This window comes from Salarias fasciatus, chromosome 14 (genome assembly GCF_902148845.1).
Source record: "Salarias fasciatus chromosome 14, fSalaFa1.1, whole genome shotgun sequence".
NCBI lineage: Eukaryota > Metazoa > Chordata > Actinopteri > Blenniiformes > Blenniidae > Salarias > Salarias fasciatus.
Genome location: NC_043758.1, coordinates 19,980,130 through 19,998,883, shown reverse-complemented (window position 1 = coordinate 19,998,883; position 18,754 = coordinate 19,980,130). Strand labels below are relative to the sequence as shown.

At 43.0% G+C, this 18,754-nt stretch overlaps 1 protein-coding gene across 6 annotated transcripts in view; it reads right to left on the bottom strand.

Annotated features, from left to right (window-relative positions):
* Nucleotides 1-399: 399 nt before the first annotated feature.
* Nucleotides 400-18,754, bottom strand: part of rap1gap2a (RAP1 GTPase activating protein 2a) — a 90,192-nt gene continuing 71,837 nt past the window's right edge. For 3 of the 6 annotated variants that reach the window (XM_030108043.1, XM_030108044.1, XM_030108041.1), the window contains 21 exons: nt 14,496-14,531; nt 12,473-12,505; nt 11,731-11,763; nt 11,323-11,544; nt 11,101-11,204; nt 9,727-9,805; nt 9,416-9,469; nt 8,525-8,608; nt 8,315-8,415; nt 7,707-7,836; nt 7,385-7,540; nt 7,194-7,265; nt 6,185-6,271; nt 5,957-6,097; nt 4,674-4,823; nt 3,414-3,526; nt 3,217-3,315; nt 2,959-3,079; nt 1,150-1,252; nt 948-1,021; nt 400-597 (listed from right to left, as the gene is read on the bottom strand). In XM_030108043.1, coding sequence (XP_029963903.1) covers nt 589-597; nt 948-1,021; nt 1,150-1,252; nt 2,959-3,079; nt 3,217-3,315; nt 3,414-3,526; nt 4,674-4,823; nt 5,957-6,097; nt 6,185-6,271; nt 7,194-7,265; nt 7,385-7,540; nt 7,707-7,836; nt 8,315-8,415; nt 8,525-8,608; nt 9,416-9,469; nt 9,727-9,805; nt 11,101-11,204; nt 11,323-11,544; nt 11,731-11,763; nt 12,473-12,505; nt 14,496-14,531 — 2,001 coding nt within the window. In that variant the 3' untranslated portion in view covers nt 400-588. Of the gene's footprint in view, nt 598-947; nt 1,022-1,149; nt 1,253-2,958; nt 3,080-3,216; nt 3,316-3,413; nt 3,527-4,673; nt 4,824-5,956; nt 6,098-6,184; nt 6,272-7,193; nt 7,266-7,384; nt 7,541-7,706; nt 7,837-8,314; nt 8,416-8,524; nt 8,609-9,415; nt 9,470-9,726; nt 9,806-11,100; nt 11,205-11,322; nt 11,545-11,730; nt 11,764-12,472; nt 12,506-14,495; nt 14,532-16,624; nt 16,723-17,571; nt 17,780-18,754 lie in introns of those variants that run through there. The other 3 variants (XM_030108045.1, XM_030108046.1, XM_030108042.1) reach the window with 3 other exon arrangements.

Here is an 18,754-nt window from a genome sequence, read left to right as displayed (position 1 = left end):
AGACGCAGCGCTTGAGGGAAAAGGCAAAAGGAGACGTGGTGAAGTCGGACGATTCTTTCCACTGCTGGAAAGAACTCCAGCAGCTGGCTAAATAAAGAGTAACAGTTCGGCCGTAAACTCATGTGAGCGTTCCTTTACACCAGCGTGTGTTAAGATGTTGGAGAGGAAGGGGGAGGCCCAGACTCCCAGCGTAGCAGCCCTGCCCGACCTCAGTGCGATGAGAGCAAATAATAGCTGAGATGCAGCACTGGCTTCTGAAGCTGAGGGTTGGTGCTTCTCCGTACAACACACACATACACACACACACACACACACACACACACACACACACACCACACACACACACACCACACACACACACACACACACCACACACACACACACACACACACACACACGTGGGTTTACAGTATGTGTGGGGACTCTGACTCTGGTGCAGTTGGTAACCTTGTCAAGTTATCCTTGGCTTAGGAAGTGGTTCTACCAGTGGTTGTTGTGATTTTCGGGGGTGTTTTTTTTTTTTTGGCAGCTTCTTCGGCCCACGTTTTCCCATCATTGTGCAAATCCGCGTTTTCCCGTCCCTCAACGCTACTCGGGCTGCAGGAGAGAAGGATGGACAAAGTGAGAGGGACGTATTGGTTTGTCACAATGGCTGTCAGGTGAAAAGAATCAACCAAATACACAATCTCTTCAAACATTCCAACCAATCGAAGGGAATGCTATTTGTGCTAATTATTAGGACACATATTTCTGTAGTATTTCTTAGTATTTGGCCACTGATTTAAAAAACATCCTGTTACATCAGTCATGTACACAGAAAACTACTGCAATGAACATCGTCTTATTTTAAAAAGCCACCTCATAAAATTAATAAGTCGAATCATTGCACTTAAACGTTAAGACAAAAGGAAAATGTTCAGAAAACAGAGTTCAAATGTTGAACTTACAGTCGCGGACGAGTGGCTCATTTTGTCAAAGCGGAACTTCAAGTTTGACCTTGGTGACGTCTTATTTTTCCCATCTGAAGAAAATATAGGAAGGGAAAGAGGATTTCACAGGAGAATCACAAACCCTGTCACTTCCCTGCACATCACACCGTTTTAAACTGCAGACTGTATGAGACCATTGATCCAGAAAATAAAAGTTTACCTGTGGGGCTGCGGCACATGATGACGGGGGTCCCGGAGACCTGGCTGTCAACGCTGAGGGCGGAGCTGAACGCCGAGGAGGAGGCCACACACTGATGGCTGGCCTGAGGGAGGGACACAACGGAGGGACGGAGGAAAAGGGAGAGGAAGAATTAAACTACACATGCTCGGTGAGACAAAGAAATCACATTACACTTCTTTTGAATTCACTGCATTAGCTCACATGAGGAACAAATATAAAAAAAAATGCAAATAGGACAAAGGAACCATTGTATTAGCAGTTTGTATTGATTTGGGAAAGTGCAGCTTGCATTGTGTTGTATATAAACAAAAGTAAAATCTACTCTGCTGTTGTCATGATGTGTAACTGACTGGTTTCAAGCAACAGTCTGGCTCTTTAGCACCATCAACTGGTGCCTTAAAAAATCCTACAGCATCTGCAAAAGCTGCATTATGTTTATTTTAGCACTTTCTACCACATACTGGGGGAGTGTAGAGGTGTTACACCCATTTTAGTTCAGAAACCACGAGCAGATCTTTTGCTCAAATGTGCCATTGATTCAGTTTTCTGTGTTTTTTGTACCAATTAGTACATGCACATTTTAACAAAGTCTATATTGATACCATTAACACCATTAATAATGTTTTCAGAAGATCTGAACAACCTGAACATTTTTATTCTAAATTCTATTGCAGATGAATAACGAAAACGTGAGCAAAAAACTTTATGCTTCATTTCGATAATTCAATGAGACCAGATTTTTTTTTTCTGTCATATTGTTTCTGTTCAGACATCATTTGACAGAAGCTGTTTGCCATTAAAGGTGCTGTAGGCAGGATTCAGCATCTCCGCCATTTTGCTTTCGGGTTACCTAAGCAAGATGGCGATTTGAAACCCAGCACAGTCAATCCTGTCCTGTTTTCTCTGACATCACGCCCTTATGCAAGTTAAGCCCCTCCCACAAGAACGTGAGACGAACGCCCCTCGACCAACCATGGTAAGAGCCTCATGGGCTCTTCTGATTGGTCAAAGATACCTGGAGCTGTGGAGATTCCTTTTCAGCTCAGAACAGAGACAGATGGAAACGCTGCGCCCTCGCGGTAGTGCAGTTATGCTACACTCCTAAAGGATTATCAGTGGATACTCTAACATTTAATCCAAAGAAAATACAGAAAAATTAGCATTGACTAGCAAAATCCTGCCTACAGCACCTTTAAGCAAGGATTGTTTGTCTGATGCTTGTATCAGCTGAACAGTTCTGGGCCTCAGTGTTCTTTAAAATTTTCTACTCTTCATGAAACCCTGTGAAGATATTAGGAGTACTAGTGATTAGTTTTATTAAAATAATTAGCTAATATCTTTTCTGTAATTTTAACCATTGGGTAATCCCGTGGACTCCATTTGATCCTCCTGCAGAGCTGGTTTTGGCCCATGGGCCACATGTTTGATACCCCTTATTCAGATGCTACATAATGCATCTTTAAGCTGTAACAGCACAGATGAATCTCAGATTAAATGCTGACAGTGGGATTAATCTGACAGCGTTTCTCACTTTCGATGGACAGTTTGGACAGGCACTGACATCTGATACAAAGCCACAGCGAAGAGCTGTAATCGCTAAAATCAATGTGCTGACATTCAGTTCCTAGAAATTATTGACTTTTTCCTTTATTAAAAAAAGCTAGGACATTGATTTTTTTCACAACCAACTGAACAATTCAAAATTCATCCATACAAGCTAAAAAAAAAAAAAAGTGAGAAATGTGTGTGCATTTCTGTTGCCATGATCTTTGTTCAAGTTGTCCATACTGTTTCTAGTTCCTCCAGAGCTTCTGTTTCTCCCGTGGTGCTGCTGAAGCTGCTGGTGCTCGATGAAGAACGAGAGATGTTGGGCCTGTTGCTGCTGCACTCCTTCATCTTAGCAAATGGTCTGTTGAGGAAATGACGCAGGAAGTAAACATGAAAACAGCAAAGAGATTTGATTATACGTGGAGATATCAGGACAGATTTCTATTTAACTATAACCAGAGATCCGAGCGCTTCCTTATAAAGGAGCATCTGTCTCACCTCTCCTTGTTGGGGCAGATTTCAGGCGAGCTGGGGTTGGACGACGTCTCTGATCTCACCTCCTGGGACAGCGAGCAGAGCTCTGTGAGCTTCTGGTCACTGCAGGGAGACAACCGTATAATGTCGATAGCAACAGTCAGCGTTTGATCGGTGGCACAAACACAGAGTTGTATTCCAACAGAATCCTGAACACTGACCCGCGTGTCTGTTTGTCTGACGGGGTTTCTGTGCTGGAGTGGAGACGTGGGAAGAGGCCCGAGCGCCGTTTCACCGGACTCTTCAGAGGAGACTTGGCTGACAGCGCAGGAGGCTGAAATCATATCGCACAGTTACACTTCTCATCAGACAATGCTTTATGTATCTCTAAAAAGAGTAACACTAACCCAAACTTTGCACAAACTTAAAGAATTTAAAGAATGACTGCTGAATGAGCATTTTGATCCAGTTTAATCAAAAAGCTCAGCTGTTGTTTAAAATAACAACTTGTATTTAGCTGAAAAGACAGAACTCATAATACATCAGATTAAAAAATGTATTGTCCTCCAGTTGGAAAACGAACTGTCTGCTCTAACATGAAGTCAAAGCGGTTGAGTAACGAGATTCGTGCTACTTTATTGACTTCAGGAATCAAAAAAAAATTGTGTTTTAAATTTACACTGACTTCAAGCTAACTGAGTGGAACAATAAAATACAGGGAAGTTGAGCCCATTTTCACATATCCTACTGTTATTCTTGCATTATATTGGGAATTTGAACCATCATTTCAGTTTTGTATAGTATTCTCAATCAGCTTTGCATTTGTCATGCAACTTCCTATTTCATCCCAGAATCGTGTATCTTACAGTTTGCTTTAACTTTTTTTTTTTTTTTTTTTTTGGGGGGGGGGGGGGGGGGGGGGGGGGTTGTCATTGGGGCTTTTTGTCACTATAATTTATTACTTTTTGTGTCCATACATTTTTTTAGATGTTTTTTTTCCCAAAAAAAGTAATCAAGTTTAGAATATAGTCAGAGTATTGACAGTATTCACAGTTAGTGTCCACTGGATCAAACATAAGAACTTTGAACTGTCCCTCCGTGAAAAGTTTCAAAATAAAATTTGACTGCTCAGTGACATGTAAAAAAATTTAAATACAAGGAAAACTAAGTGAAACTCTACTGACCAAAGATTAAAGTTAGTCTCTTGAAGCTAATTTTAATCACAGACAAAGCGAGCTAAATCACCTTTAGTATTTTAGCAATAGGTCACATTCCTTTACTTGGACAGAGTAAAGCCCTTCCTCACTCTAAAAAACACTAAAAATATCTGAGAAAGTCTCTTTTTTCACTTTGACATTATTCAGTTTAAATTTACATAATACTGGTCAAGTTAAATCTCATGCAGACGTGATCTTCTACCTCTTTCCATTATGATCCTCAAAACTTCCATCCTATCAACCCTCCTCCTCCTCCTCACTCACAGAGAAGGTGCTCTTTGTGCATTCGCTGGTGCTCTGGGGCAGTCCTCCCCCACTGAGGCTGGCTGGGACCCCACCTCCCACCCCGGGGCTCCTGTGGCGGTGAGACCCCACCATGGTCTCCATGGAGTGGCTCCTGACACGCATGGCTCTCTGCAGAGGCAAGAATGCAAATGACAGGGTCAGGAAGAGGAGGAACACAGGGTCAGGAAGAAATCAGGTGGATGAAGGAACAGCAGGTGATGAGTTAAGAGCATCCATCCATCAATCCATCCACTCAGATTCTTGCTGTATCCCAGGGTCAGAGAGATTCCCATCTGACATTGAGGAAAAGTCCAGTTAACAACAGAGAGGAAAAGAAGAGCCAATCTGTCGAAAATAAAATACGAATTGTACTGTTAGTGAGATTATATAGCAAGAATTTTTTTCTTAAATGTTATTGCAGAAAACAACCACCAGAGGGCGCAAATCTCCACGAAAGAGGTGCAGTGAGTTGGAGCAGCTGGGGAACTGAGGCTGTGTTGGATTCATTTAGTTTCATTCATGAAAGTCATTATAAGACGTGACTTGTGTATTTATTGGTAATATTAACAGTCACTACTGAATGCAATGCTTTGGGTGAGGTGAACTCAAAACTTTAGAAAGCATAAACACAAACGACATCATATGAAATTAAGTTTATTGCTGAGCAATTGTAATATCTTACATTTACAAGTTTACAGAAAAGAAAAATACAGCAAAGGAGATGACAGCGATGAGAACAGCGCCCCCTGGGACTGTCTGCAGAAAGTGCAAAGTAGCTTGCCATAATGCCTGTGAAGAGTAAGAGTCAAATTATCACATTAGTCACACTCCTAAACACTACCACTAATTTCTCTCTCTCTCTCACACACACACACGGATGGAAACACAAATTTTAACGGTCCTATTAACATCACTTCGCCATCAGTTTGGGACAAAGGAGAGTGGAAAGCCAGTGTGCAACAAGAGAGAGTTACCAAACAAGAAAAAAGAAAGGCCTACAAAGACCGTGCGGCTGCTCGTTACTCTTCTGATCGCTGCAGCGTTTGGCATTCATATTCACACAGAGTCAAACTCTGAGCGTGGGTAAAGTCTCTGCCATTACGTGGTTTCAACACCTCAAGTCATTCTGTGAACCTGTGACATTTAGCTGACCTACAGCCAGAAAAGCTCGCACTCCTGCGCTGTAACGACACTGATTAAATAAATGCCACAGAGCTGGGAAAAGGACGGCGCGATGTACTTCAGTCTGGGCTCATGTTCACCTTGAAGGACTCGAGCAGGCCCCCGTGTCCGCCGTTCTCCAGCTTGTCCTCCTCTCCCACCTGGCCCAGGCCCAGCGTGGCCTGGCTCTGCCTGTGCAGCTCGTCGTGCAGGTTGTCCAGCAGCGCGGCTCGAGTCCGCCCCTGAAACCAGTGCACAGACAGACCGTGTGGCCAAACGCGTCAGGAGCAGGAGAGAGCGGTCGTGGCGCGGCTGAGCGGGTGCGTCACCTCGAGTTTGGCGAATTTGTCAGACTTGTAGCAGGCGTTTTCAGCATTGATCAGCTTTGTCAGCAGGAAGTCTCGAAACTCAGGCCCCTGGAGACGAGGAGGAAAGAGACAGACGGAAGGCGAAGAGTGAGCTGATGAGCCAGGAGGGTGGGGGGAGGGTGAAGGTGACCTTTATTAGCCCTGTACAGATTCCATTGTTGCAGTACACTGTATGTGATTAGAAGTATAAACCTTGGTAATTTAAGTCTCTTTATGCATTCAAATCCTCCCTTTTGTCCTTCTCTGCAGGGCGTTCTCAGTGAGTAATATAAACCTCTTCCGAATCTTAAAGACGGATTCCATTTCCAATGAAGTTTCCGCCTTTGGCGCTCACTCAGAGACATAAGTTTCCTCTATTTGTTCAGAAAAAAGAAACATGTAAAGTAAAGCTAGTGAGCAGGGTTCTCTTACAGCTAAATTAAAGCTTCCTTTATCATTTCTGATCATGACATGACACATACTGTGAATGACGTCTTTAATCAAACATTGAAGCAAACTGTATTCACGTAACGTGCTTCCAGGTTGACATTATTCAAACTGCTTCACAGGAACATTTGAGAGAAATGTAGAGAATATCATATTATATATTATAGTATAAATATACTTAGGAATACAAATAAATAAGATTGCATGATGAAATGAACAAAGAAAGGTAAAAAAAAAAGAGAGTGGTAAAACTGCTATTGAAAATCAGAACCAGGTGAAAATCGCATTAGGACAAAATATCAAAGTGATTTGGAGGAAAAATAAACAAAATAGCTCAACTAAACCAAAGATGTCAGTTTCAGATTCTTCAAGTTCAAGACCCACAATCCACAGTTTGTGTCGTGTTTTTTCCAAATGCACTTTTTTTCATTCTTACTATGGCTACTCAGGGAATTAAACAGCATAACAGGAAATAAAATAACTTTTTTGTCAGTGATAAGTGTGATGAGTTCCTGTTACAAACTGAGACTCTGCTGTGTCTCACCTTCTTGAAGACTGCCGGGTTTGGAAGAGGGGGTCCAAACGGAGGTACGTCCTCCCTCGCTGTAACAGACACCTGGTCAGGTGAAACAAACAACAGTCACACATTAAATGTACGAATGCTACAGGTCAACTTCACTTACTGAGCCATGTCAGGTGCTGGAAAACCAGCATCACACCACCACAGGTTCATACCTTGTATGTGGTGTGCTCTGTACAGGGGCTCTCCACCTGCACCAGCACATAAGCGTGCAGAAAGTTCGAAGCGATCATGTCTGGAACAAACGGCGTGGGTTCTTCCTGGAAGACTGCAGCCACGATGTCGTTGCCTATGTGCCTTTTCCTTTGGAGCTGAGGGGAAAGAGTTTCTCAGTTAACGGATCTTGTTCTTTCTCTCATCAGAGCAGGGTCCATCGTCGAGAACCCGCTTGATATTGATTTTCATTACACTTAGCATCTTTTCTTTGCAGCTAAATCAATCATAAATACATCGTAATGAAACGGTAAAGCCTTGTACCTGCTGGACGTCGCCCTCTGTGAAGGGAAGCTTCGTTGATACGTGGAACATGATCTCTCTCTGTCTGAAGGTTGTGTAGATGGACTCGGACCCCGTCTGTCCATGGGAGACATCGAGGCCACCGCGAAACCTATCATATTGTCCAGGCACACATTTCCAAATTGAGGCAGGATTCTCTGTTTATACCTTTTACACACTGCACACTTCACATAATGAGCTCCACTGACATTTAAAAGCATTTGCTCATAAAGTGTCAGCTACAACTTGAAGCCTCCTCAATAATGAGGGCAACACATGTAGCAGTAAAGAGAAAGGCCAGCGCAGAAAGCTCTGATTACCTGTCCACGCGGCACTTTCCTTCCACAGATCTGTTTTACTAAGCAGTTCATCTCAGTTGCATGCTGAGTCCGAATCAGCGGGACAAATCGCTCCAAGGTTATAGTAATTAAACCCTGCTATTTTCCTCCACAGCTATATGCTGACACGTCACTTTTTTCTGTCTATTTAATTTACTATCATGGCTGAATTGTGTTTCATAATTCCTTGTATTCACTGAAACTATCGCTTCAAGTTCCGCTCATTAAACTGCACCGAGCTCCGACAATTACCCTTTAAAATCCTGAAGTTCAATGTTGTCCCCTAAGAGAGCGAGAAACTCCTTAAAGGCCGGCGTCTCCTCGTTGTTCCCAAACAGCTCCTCCTCCGACGTCTGGGAGAAACACACCAACAAAACAGAAATGTGTTTATTTCGAGGTAATATTTAATTTTGTTGTATTACTGTAGATGAATTCAGGCAGTAAGGGATTCAAATCGCTTACCTGTCCAAACTTTTGATAAATGACGCCAAATTTGAACGTGTTGTTCACTTCGTGTTCGTCGTACGCCACTATCAACTGGGACCCCTGCGAACAAACACAAAAACTGAACTCGTCATTTTGTCAGCCTTGCTGTGGCTGAACTTCCTGCACACTTGCAGCATGTCGTAGCAGTGAGGAAAACATGTTTTCCTCCTCTCCCAGAAGTCTCCGGGGCAGGTTTACTGGGATCGTCTTACGTAAGGCTTCCATGCGACAAACTGTCGAGGCCCCCAGCGAGGGGAGCGATCTTGTCCCTGTCTCCTGCATACTGAGACACAGATGGGGTTTTTTTTTTTTTCCCTTCCCTGAGGGCGAAGGCTGAGAGCATGCTTCATCACCCTCCTCCACCAGGCTCACAGGAGGAGCAGCAGATCCATCATATCCACATTAGGGAGCGGTTGCGTCAGGAGTGAGATGTCTGAATAATGGGGCAGATGTGACGGAGGTGGGGGGCTGAGAGGGGGTTCAGTGTGATAAGCACTGAGCTGTTTTTCTGAGTCAGCATTAAGGGGGGGTTGAAAAGTTAATGAAGTTGAATTTGAAGGGAGAAACGCTGGCAAAAATAATTAAACGTAAATCAGTTTAAGGTGTAAGAAAAATCCCCCCCAGGCTTCAACTAAACGACATGAAAAATTTACGGAGTCACTCAATTTATGAAAAATTATTCAAAGAGGTTATGATAAAGTTGGGGCGAATATTACTGAATACAGAAACTCGAGTGTGGCGCTCAGTCTCTCAGCAGAAACAAGAGACGGGAGACATAACTGGGGTCAGCTTGAGTTTTCAGAGGGCTGCTGGGGTCAGAAGGGTCATGATGAGGCCGCTGCGTGGCAGCTGAGGAGGAAAACCCACCCGAGGGTACAGGACCGGGTTGAACTTCAGCCCCGTGGCGTCGTCGCACAGAAGCTGCAAAAAAAGCAAATGAAAATTCTGACTACAAAAACTGGAGGAGAACAGAAATAATTTAACAATTGTTTTCGGAAGGTCATGTCTATTCATCAAAACAAAATTACTGACAAAAACCTACTTATACAGCTGCAATGATAAGAAGATAATCTGTGCCATGAAACTGACCCGTCATTGGTCATAAAGTTACGGCTGGTCAATGTTCGATAAATTGATGCAAAATACACATTTAAAATTCTGTTAAGGAGGCACCTTACCTTGGCGATCTGAGGCACGCTGGGCAGCTGGTTGATGCCCGCTAAAGAGATCCTGTCGTGAACTGTTTTGGTCCTCGATCTGAAAAGGAAACAACTGTTTATGTAACGTTGTTGTGAAAGTTCTAAGTTGTGCTTAAATCACATGCATTTCACATTTGAGTTGAGTTGAGCATTTCAGGTTAAGGTGTGATCTTGAAATCTTATAACGGCGCTGGTGTGATTATTAGTGTCATCAGTGTCGATGGTCTGTAAGGAGATTAGCATTCACCTGGCTGCAGGCCTCAGCGCAGCGCCCACACCGGCTGAGCAAAAACAAAGCATTATGCTATTGTTTTTCTCGCCTGTTAATGAAAATGTCACCAACTGTGACAATGGCAGGATTAGCTGTCCATGACAGAACCACACATGTGATAAGAGCTAAAAACAACACGGTCAGATCTGAGCGGAGGAAGGAGGAGGAGGAACACACACAACAGCTTTATGAATGGCCGTGCAGATCAGTGGGTCTGATGGACGATCAGTACTGAATAAAGCTGAAACCTTTTGTGAACTGCTGCATCGATTAGAACATTTTGCACAGATATTTGGACTCTGGGGGACAAGTTGTACTTGAATCTGTGATACAATGAAAATTCTTCAATGAGATTAAAGCTCAAGATGGATGAACTACTTGAAGTATCACAAAGTTTATTAAAGATTTCCGTCAAGATGATTTATAATCTCTTCAATGATCCTCTGATATGCAGTTTTGTGTCAAAATGTCTGAAGCCAATTTGAGCTTGAGTGAGCCTAAACAATAAAATGACATAAACAATCAATAACAAGCACTGCTCCAAATGTAAGTAAAGGAACATTTAATTGAATATTTTTTACAAAATCTTTAAGGATTAAAAAAAAACCATTACAATTTCAACAATATATGATACTTGTGCAAAACGCCTGACGCCTCTGTTTGCACTGCATATTTTTTCTTGAATGTAGTTGAAACTAAAATGCAACAAACGGCTTTGTTGAATTAATTTGCCTTCATTTTGTTTCCAAAGCCTGCTGAAAGGTCTGAAGTCCACTCTGCAGCTGTATTTCTCTCATGGTTAATGTTTTCAAAAGCCTGATGCTTTTCAAGACGAATGATTTCCGACACATTAAAAGGAAGAAATCCAATATCATGATCTCTGGAGAAATACCGCACATCAGGACTGAGCATACTCTGAGTCTGAATGCTCTTCCTGTGGGCTTTTCTCTGAGTAAGCTGGCCTCCTCCTACACAACAGAAGCTTCTGTACTGGCTTGATTAGAGACTTCAAACATTTGTCTGAGTGATTATATGTCTCTCGGTGTTCGGTCTGTGATACAGTCGTGTATTTGTCTTTGTACCTGAGCATGATGCGCAGGAACTCCTGTCCCTCAGCGTCCTCGTGTTTCAGAGACATGATGAGGTTTCCTATGCTGCTGCCAGTGCAGTAGTAGTTCATGTGCTCCTGGATGCACGAGTGTTGAAGCAGAAGGTAGGAGAGGCAGGCGGTTTTAGCTCAGAGAAAATCACAGACTTGCTAACCAGGCATTGAAACTGACAGGAATGCACACAAACTCACTAACCTTGCCCAGGAAGTGTTTACGGTAGGCCCGGGCCGTGCTGTTGCACTCCAGGCGGTAGCTGTGCCCCCCGCCGGGGCTCATGCCCTCTCCTCCGTCCTCCTCCTCACAGAAGCTGGACTCCGAGGAGGACGGCGTTCCAGCTGGTGCCTCCACGTCTTCAATCCAGTAACCCCCGAACTGCGGCAGGATTACCTGGGGGTACGGGCCGCCTTTCTCCAACACCTTTGACGAGAGGAGGGAGAGAAAAGCAGGTGGGAAAACAGCAAGACCGAGAGAGGTTCTTCTGAAGTGTGAACCCATATAATATACTCAGCTTTTGCTTGAACAGACAGATTCAAATTGAAATTTCTTCTTACAAATATTATAACACAACAGTTACACGTTTCGAAAGTATTTTGTGTGACTCACATCTTCTATCCGTGGGTAGGGAATATAGTCATCCTGTCAAAAAGAAAACACAAACACCATTGAAAAAAAAAAAGACTCATTTTTAATTCATACGAACTTTGTTGCCACAGTGATTAAATAAAAATCACAAACACAGCCACAAACACAGACACCAAAAGGTAATAGGAGTTATTATGCCAAATAGACTTCCAGGCAATGATGCAACGACCTGAAACATGCAGTCATCGGAGGACATTAGCGAGGGCGTGCCAGGCCCCGACACGATGCCACGGCGCTTTGATTCAGTCGCCCCGGAGGTTAAGAGCTGCTACACGTCTTGGGTAGTCAGCTCGAGTATAGCGCCGGTGTGCGACCTCTAAATACTGCTGAGGCCTGTCTGCGGCTCTGAGGGCGCAGCGCTACGGACAGCCGCCCATTTGTATTCTGCAGCCGCAGGAGTCAGGACACTGGCAGGCCACAGAGGATCAATCGACAGTTGGAGTTCATTCAACTTAAAATCAATCAGATCAGGAGATTATTGATTTTTTACTCTGAAAGCTCTGAGATGAATCTCAATAAAATGTCCACAAAGGGTGTTCACAACTTCTCATAAGCAGGAGGTTGTGAACGCAAGACGACCACGGAGGAAAGCGACGAAGCGGCAACGAGGAACAACATGCAGAGAAATAAAGGTTACGGGTAGGATGACACACACTGACGACATTCACTGAGAAGATACAAAAATGTGTGAATCCAGTCACACCTTCCATTTTTTGGTCTCTTCAGCTTTAGGGACCTTATTAATATCCGTTTGCGGCGTGCAGATGGAAAAAAGCAGAGAGGTCAGAAAAAGCAAGTTCACTTTATTTATATGCAGTTAAAAAAAAAAAAGTGAAAACTGTTTTCAGACAACGCTGCTGCTAAGTGTGTTACTGGTTGACAAAGTGACTGAGTCATACGTGCTATTGCCATTTCCTGCACGCACGCACGCACGCACGCACGCACGCACGCACACATACACGCACACACACAGGTAATGACACTTAGTCACCACCTCTCTGAATCCTGCTTCCACACTCTCTATTTTCATTTGTTCTGATCATTTGTTGGGACACCACAGCAGCGACACACAGGTTAAAGTTTATCTGTGCATCAGTGCAGTGGTGGTGAATTTATATACAGTACATTTATACAGATGTAGAAAGTCATTTGAGGAGACACAGAGCAAATTGGCCAATTACATGCAGACCCACTGAAACAGTTTTACATGATAGAGCATATATTCAGATGTCAACTATCATACCGAGAGTCAGATTTCGTTTCTTTGAGTATTATAAGTACAAACACTTAAGTGCATATTGCATCTTTGTGGTGCTTTAGTATTCTAGAACAGTAAGCAGAAGAAGAAGACGAAGAAGAAACATTTTCATTGTATAAGAATACAATGTATTAATGCAGTGCTGTTCTTAACCACTGCTTTGACCTGACTTGCAAAATATGCATGTATTTTATGTACTGCTTTATCCATTTCACACTTGCTGGAGCTGATCCTAGTCGGCTAAGGCAGGATACACTTTCAACATATCACCAGTCCATCACATGCAGTCACACTCGCACCTGCTGGCATGACTGAGTCATGACCCTGATTCTATTGGACTACGGGAGGAAACCTGAGTGGAAAAGCCACATGGGACAAGGAGAACATGCAAACTCCAAGCAGAAAGGTGCTTTTCAATTCGCGATAAGGCAAGACTGCCAAACACTACACCACTGTGCAGTAACCACATCATAACAATCACAGCTAAATGGTGAACCACAACACCAACATTAACTAAACTGTTGCCTTAACGCAAAAACCACATTTAAATGTCAAATACATGAGAACCGAAGAGCATCCTGCACCCCATTCCCCACCAGGCAGGTCAGAATCCATAAGTCTGTTTACAGTTTTCAGAGCTAACAGCGAAACACAACATACAAGTGTGTTTTTGGTGAATTCTGTTTCTCTTGTATTATACACAGGAAAAATTCCCCCTGACACAGCATCCAATAGGTCCCTCAGTAAACTGAGGTATCAAGCTTTTGACACTCTGGCTGCTGCAGCTCAATGCAATCATTTATTTCATGATGTTTTTCTCAAAGTGAATTCAAAATTGAAAGTCTCAACCAACCAGTTCAATCATTTCAGCAATCAAATCACGTGCAAAAAGTATTTCTCACTTTTTTCATCCTTGTTCCTCCTTTGACTCTTTTTGAGTTTTTCTTTCCTTCTGCCCTCCTTCCTTTCTCTCCTCCTCGTACCCGTATATATACCTCCAGTTATTCTTTGACAGTCCCCCTTCTCTCTAAGGCCTGTGGAGGGCATAAAGTGCTCCCCTGTGGGGACACTTTGTTCAGAAGGAGAAAAAAAAATCCATATATTCTATACTGAGAGAGAAACAATTTCAGTCTGAATCTTTGAGGCTTTTCTTCTGCACCCACTGTGTCTAAATTGTCCAATCTGAGACACACACTGAGCCACTGGTTTGAACAATTGATTCATCATTGACATTTTCAAGGTAATAGAATGATCAAGGCAATTATTATGGATGCAGGATAAAAAGGGACAAATACATCTCTCTACATGTTCCATGTTCTCTTTGAAGATTCCCCAAGTGCAAGAACAAACATGTTGCCACACAGTGCAAATATGCAATTATAGCGGGAGTCAAAGAGCAGGAGAAGAAAAGGGGCAGAGATGAAGGAGGAAGGTGGAGATAAAAGGACAGGAAATATGTATTCCATACCTGCATCCTTTCCAGCATATCGAAGAACTCCGCAGACTGAAACACAGACAGAAACAGATTTCAATGAGTCCCAAAGCACAAAAATCTGCTTAGAAACCCCCCCCCAAAAAAAAAACAAAAAAAAAAAAAACAGATGTCAGCAGTTTAACAGTGCAATACTTGCCTCTAATTTACACTTTGTAGAAGTGTGTTTACGCATAACACAAAAACCCAAAAGTCTGAGTTTAAAGCTCTTACTTTTGGTCAAGACGACAGCAGATGCAACTCTCCCCTGTGGAATTAACTTTGCCGTGTCGAGAGGAACAAGCTAGGGCAAGGACATCTCCAACACCCTCTCACCCAACACATGCACACACACTGATAAGCGGCCACTTCCTTCACACTGAGAGCGACACACACACATTCACACTCATGAACACACATAATAAATACCCTCGAGTGTGTCCCCGGGGGGCTTCCACCTTGAAACATGAACAAGCTGTGAGAGTGATAATGGTCTACATAGTCTTTGTACTCCGATTTTGACGCCGTGTGTGCAACGTGTAAATGCACTGTTTGCTAGTTTCAGGCTCTGTGTGAAAGTGCTCGCACTCACTCGCACACAGCATGGCAATTAGTAAGACTGGAATCAACTTCCTGCTGAAAAAAGCTGGTTTACACTCAACAGCTGTTATGGTTCGCTCCCTTTTGAAAGATTTCTCAACTGTTTAGCGTGATATAATACAGTGAGAAATATAAAATAAAGAACTGGCTGCCATGGATAAAAAAAGCATCAGTTATGGCCTATTTTACTTGAGGAAGACACGTCTGATCATGCCTACCATAAAAATACCACTCAGTATGATTGCATCCTCAAGAAAACAAGTGGAACGAGGAAATAAACGGCTTACCGACAAAGTGCAGCACCAAAAACAGTAGTCTGGAAAAGTGATGAAGTGATACTTAAAAGCTGTTTGGGCGTGTAAAAGCCATAAAAAACACTAAATAACTACATTTTGACACAAGTGCACTGATAAACACCAAGCCTCACCTGCTCTGATGTGAAAATCTATAAAACCATCATCGCCACTCCCAGCACAAACACACATGCAGGCACTTATCAAGCAGTTAATATTAAACCGGCTAAAGGCGGTGTGTGTGCTCACACCAAGCTTTGGTCGGACGGACCTGAAGAGTCAACACAGGGCTGCAGCAGCAATAGCAACTGGTGTCTATATATAAAAATAACCGTCAGAAGATACAGTATGCACTCTGACGCTACACCATGATGTGTGTGTGTGTGTGTGTGTGTGTGTGTGTGTGTGTGTGTGTGTGTGTGTGTGTGTCGGTCTACATGTGCTCCAAATGTTACAGCGTTCAAATGTGGGCAGAGTGATGCAGAAGGTGAGTCAATCCAACACCAATTAATTTGTGGTTTTGTATTACTGAGCAAAATGCCTGGAAATTGCTCTGATTGTTTGATGTTTTGAACATTAAACACAGCAGACTAAGTGTTTGGAAGATTATTTCTTTGTTTCAATCATGTTTCTTGAAAAAAAAAAATCAGCGGAATTAGCTGTCTGTTTAGGTTAAATCTACAAATTAAGAGCCGATGTTTGTCTGGTACAGTAGAGTGGTTAGCACTACAACGTCGAGTTACGCACTACAATGTTAGATTAGTTGCTGAGTGACTGTGTGTGTGTGTGTTCACTCCATGATGGACCCGGACCTGTTCAAACTGTGCAAGGCAAATCGAATAGTGCAAAAGTAATGACTTCTAAAAAAAGACATCGTTTATATCCATAATATAAGTTGGTCATGTGGAAGGACAGGATCTTCAAAGGTATTTTATGCTTTGGCTAAATGACGGTCTGTTCTAGACTGTTGATCAGGAGGTCAAGGCGTGGATGAGACCGCGCTGGAGTGCAGACACTGTGTTTTTCCGTGCATCACCCCGACGAGGACAAGAGACCCCCATCTATCTTCCACTTCAGCTGTCATTCTAAAACAGGACTTTGTTATCTATCTGCCGCTTCCCCGTTCTCGCCCCTGCTGTTGTCCTCTGCCTGTTATCATGGCGTCTCATTACGCTAATTTGTCCTCTCTTCCCTTTATGAAGTCTTTTCACTTCGCCCCTCTGTATCAGTTACCTCTCTCTTCTCCTCCTGCTCGTTGTCTTTTCGGCGTATTTCCACTCTCTCCCCGACGAGCCCTGCAACATCTGCATTTCTTATCTCCCATGGCAACCTGCGGAGGCTACCGCAGGCTGCGGGCAGATAAAGCGGGCTGCCTGGCTCTCTGACTGCATGACTGACACGCTCGCTGGCTGCTGGGAATTCGCACATATTAATGTTAGGTCATGAACATAATCATCTGTGGAATGACAGAAATGATGATAAATCAGAGTGGGACAGAGATCTACACATCTCACTCAGAGACTGAAGGGATGTCACATGTTTCAGATTCATCTCAGCTACAAACTACAAGATTGCAGAGGAATCTAATGCAACATGTAGTGGACAGGTCGTATTTATTTCATATTTATGCATTCAAGTGCACTTCACCGTCTCCATACAGCCCTCTCCTTCAGTGACAGATGGATGAATGGATAAACACTCAGCCAACAGGGGTAAGGCATTCAAATCCTCTCATCCTCCTGCTATCCCTGCAGATACTTGCACCTTCACACATCTGTATCAGTTATTCCTAAACAGTCAATACTGTTTTAGCTTGGTCCCTGGGTTATGAAATATTGTTGTGAAATCTTGCACTTGTGGGAGTAAATCAGCTATAAATACACAGCAGAAAGTTTGGAGGATGGGCAGGACTCCAACTTTATCCCAGTCCTGACTGCCTGAACGGTAACCGGCAGCGGTGAGGCTGGACTTCTGAACCTGGAGCTGCCGTTCTGATTTTTAAATAGACCAAGACATCACTGTAAACTCCACTGTACAGCAACATGGAACTCAAATCTACTCAATAACTGTCACACTGTTCAGCAATCCACTCAAAAGGAGCAGCATAGATTCACATAAAGGTTTTTATTCTGCTAATAGTTAGATCCTTTTATCTGATGGTTTTCAGAGTCAAGGCCTACCTTTCCGACAGCAGCCAACAAATGTGAGCCTCTCGTCTCTTTGTCTTCCTCATATCTCCACAATACCTTCCACATTCAGAACAGGACTTCCTTCTCATTCATTTTCTGACTGCATTTTGGTTTTTTGCAGTCATGAGCCAAAACAAGAAAGTCAAGTCAGGCAGCAATCTGAATCATTTGCCAAACCAAAACGAGTCCTTCCAGTGTGCGTGTGCAGCACAAAATAGCACACGGTTGTTATTCAGAGCGCCTGTCACTATCTAAAACTGAAAAGACTGAAAAAATACCGGCACAAACACATACTTGTCATGGAAGGTTTTTAAATGCTTTATGTTGACCCTGTGTCAAACACGGGTGTGTATGCTCTGAACTGTTTTACAGATTTAATTTGCAAAATTAAATGAGCTGTGTTCAACCAAAAGTTTAAATAAATTCATGTTCAGTCAAATATTATACCAGCACATTGTATGTAGATCAACTTAGTGTCAGAAATGACCAAAATGAAGGTAATTTTGAGTTTATGCTGCTCGGTAGCTTGTGAATTCCTTCCTGCATCAATAAATCCTTTCCTTTCGCAATGTCTCCCAAATCACTTGTTAAAGGAGGATCATTTTTTGCATTTGTTGAATAAAATCTTCAAAGCAGAGGGAATCCCTGCTACTTTACACGAGTGCAGCAGTTGAGTAAATGTTAAATTAGTGTAAATTGTTACTTACAGCTGTTTCCTAAGCTGTTTTTTAAAAACCTCAAAGACCTTCCTCACCCAGGAAAAGGTCACTATACACTGATGACATCTGGAAAGTCGTGCATTTTGCAGATTGGACGTTTCTTTTGATTCCATTGCATGAGTTCCACTGAACAGTTCAGGTCAGGGGTCACAGGCGGAACGTGGTCTTGGTCTGGACCCAGCGGTGTCCCGTACCAACAGCCAGAACAGAAGTTGATGATTTAGAACTGAACGGGCGCTTCTTTTTGAACTGGCACAACAGGACACTTTCATCTTTAAATTCACCCTTTTAAGCAAACATGTTCACCTTAAACAGTGACGGTTCTAAATATGGGAAACTGGGTTATTTATATGATCACAAGGTGGCGCTGTGGTTATATAAGGGGAGACAGCCGGTCTACAGTAGGGGCAGATGTTAACCAAACAGGTTTTTCAATGCTGCAACGCTGTCTTTGG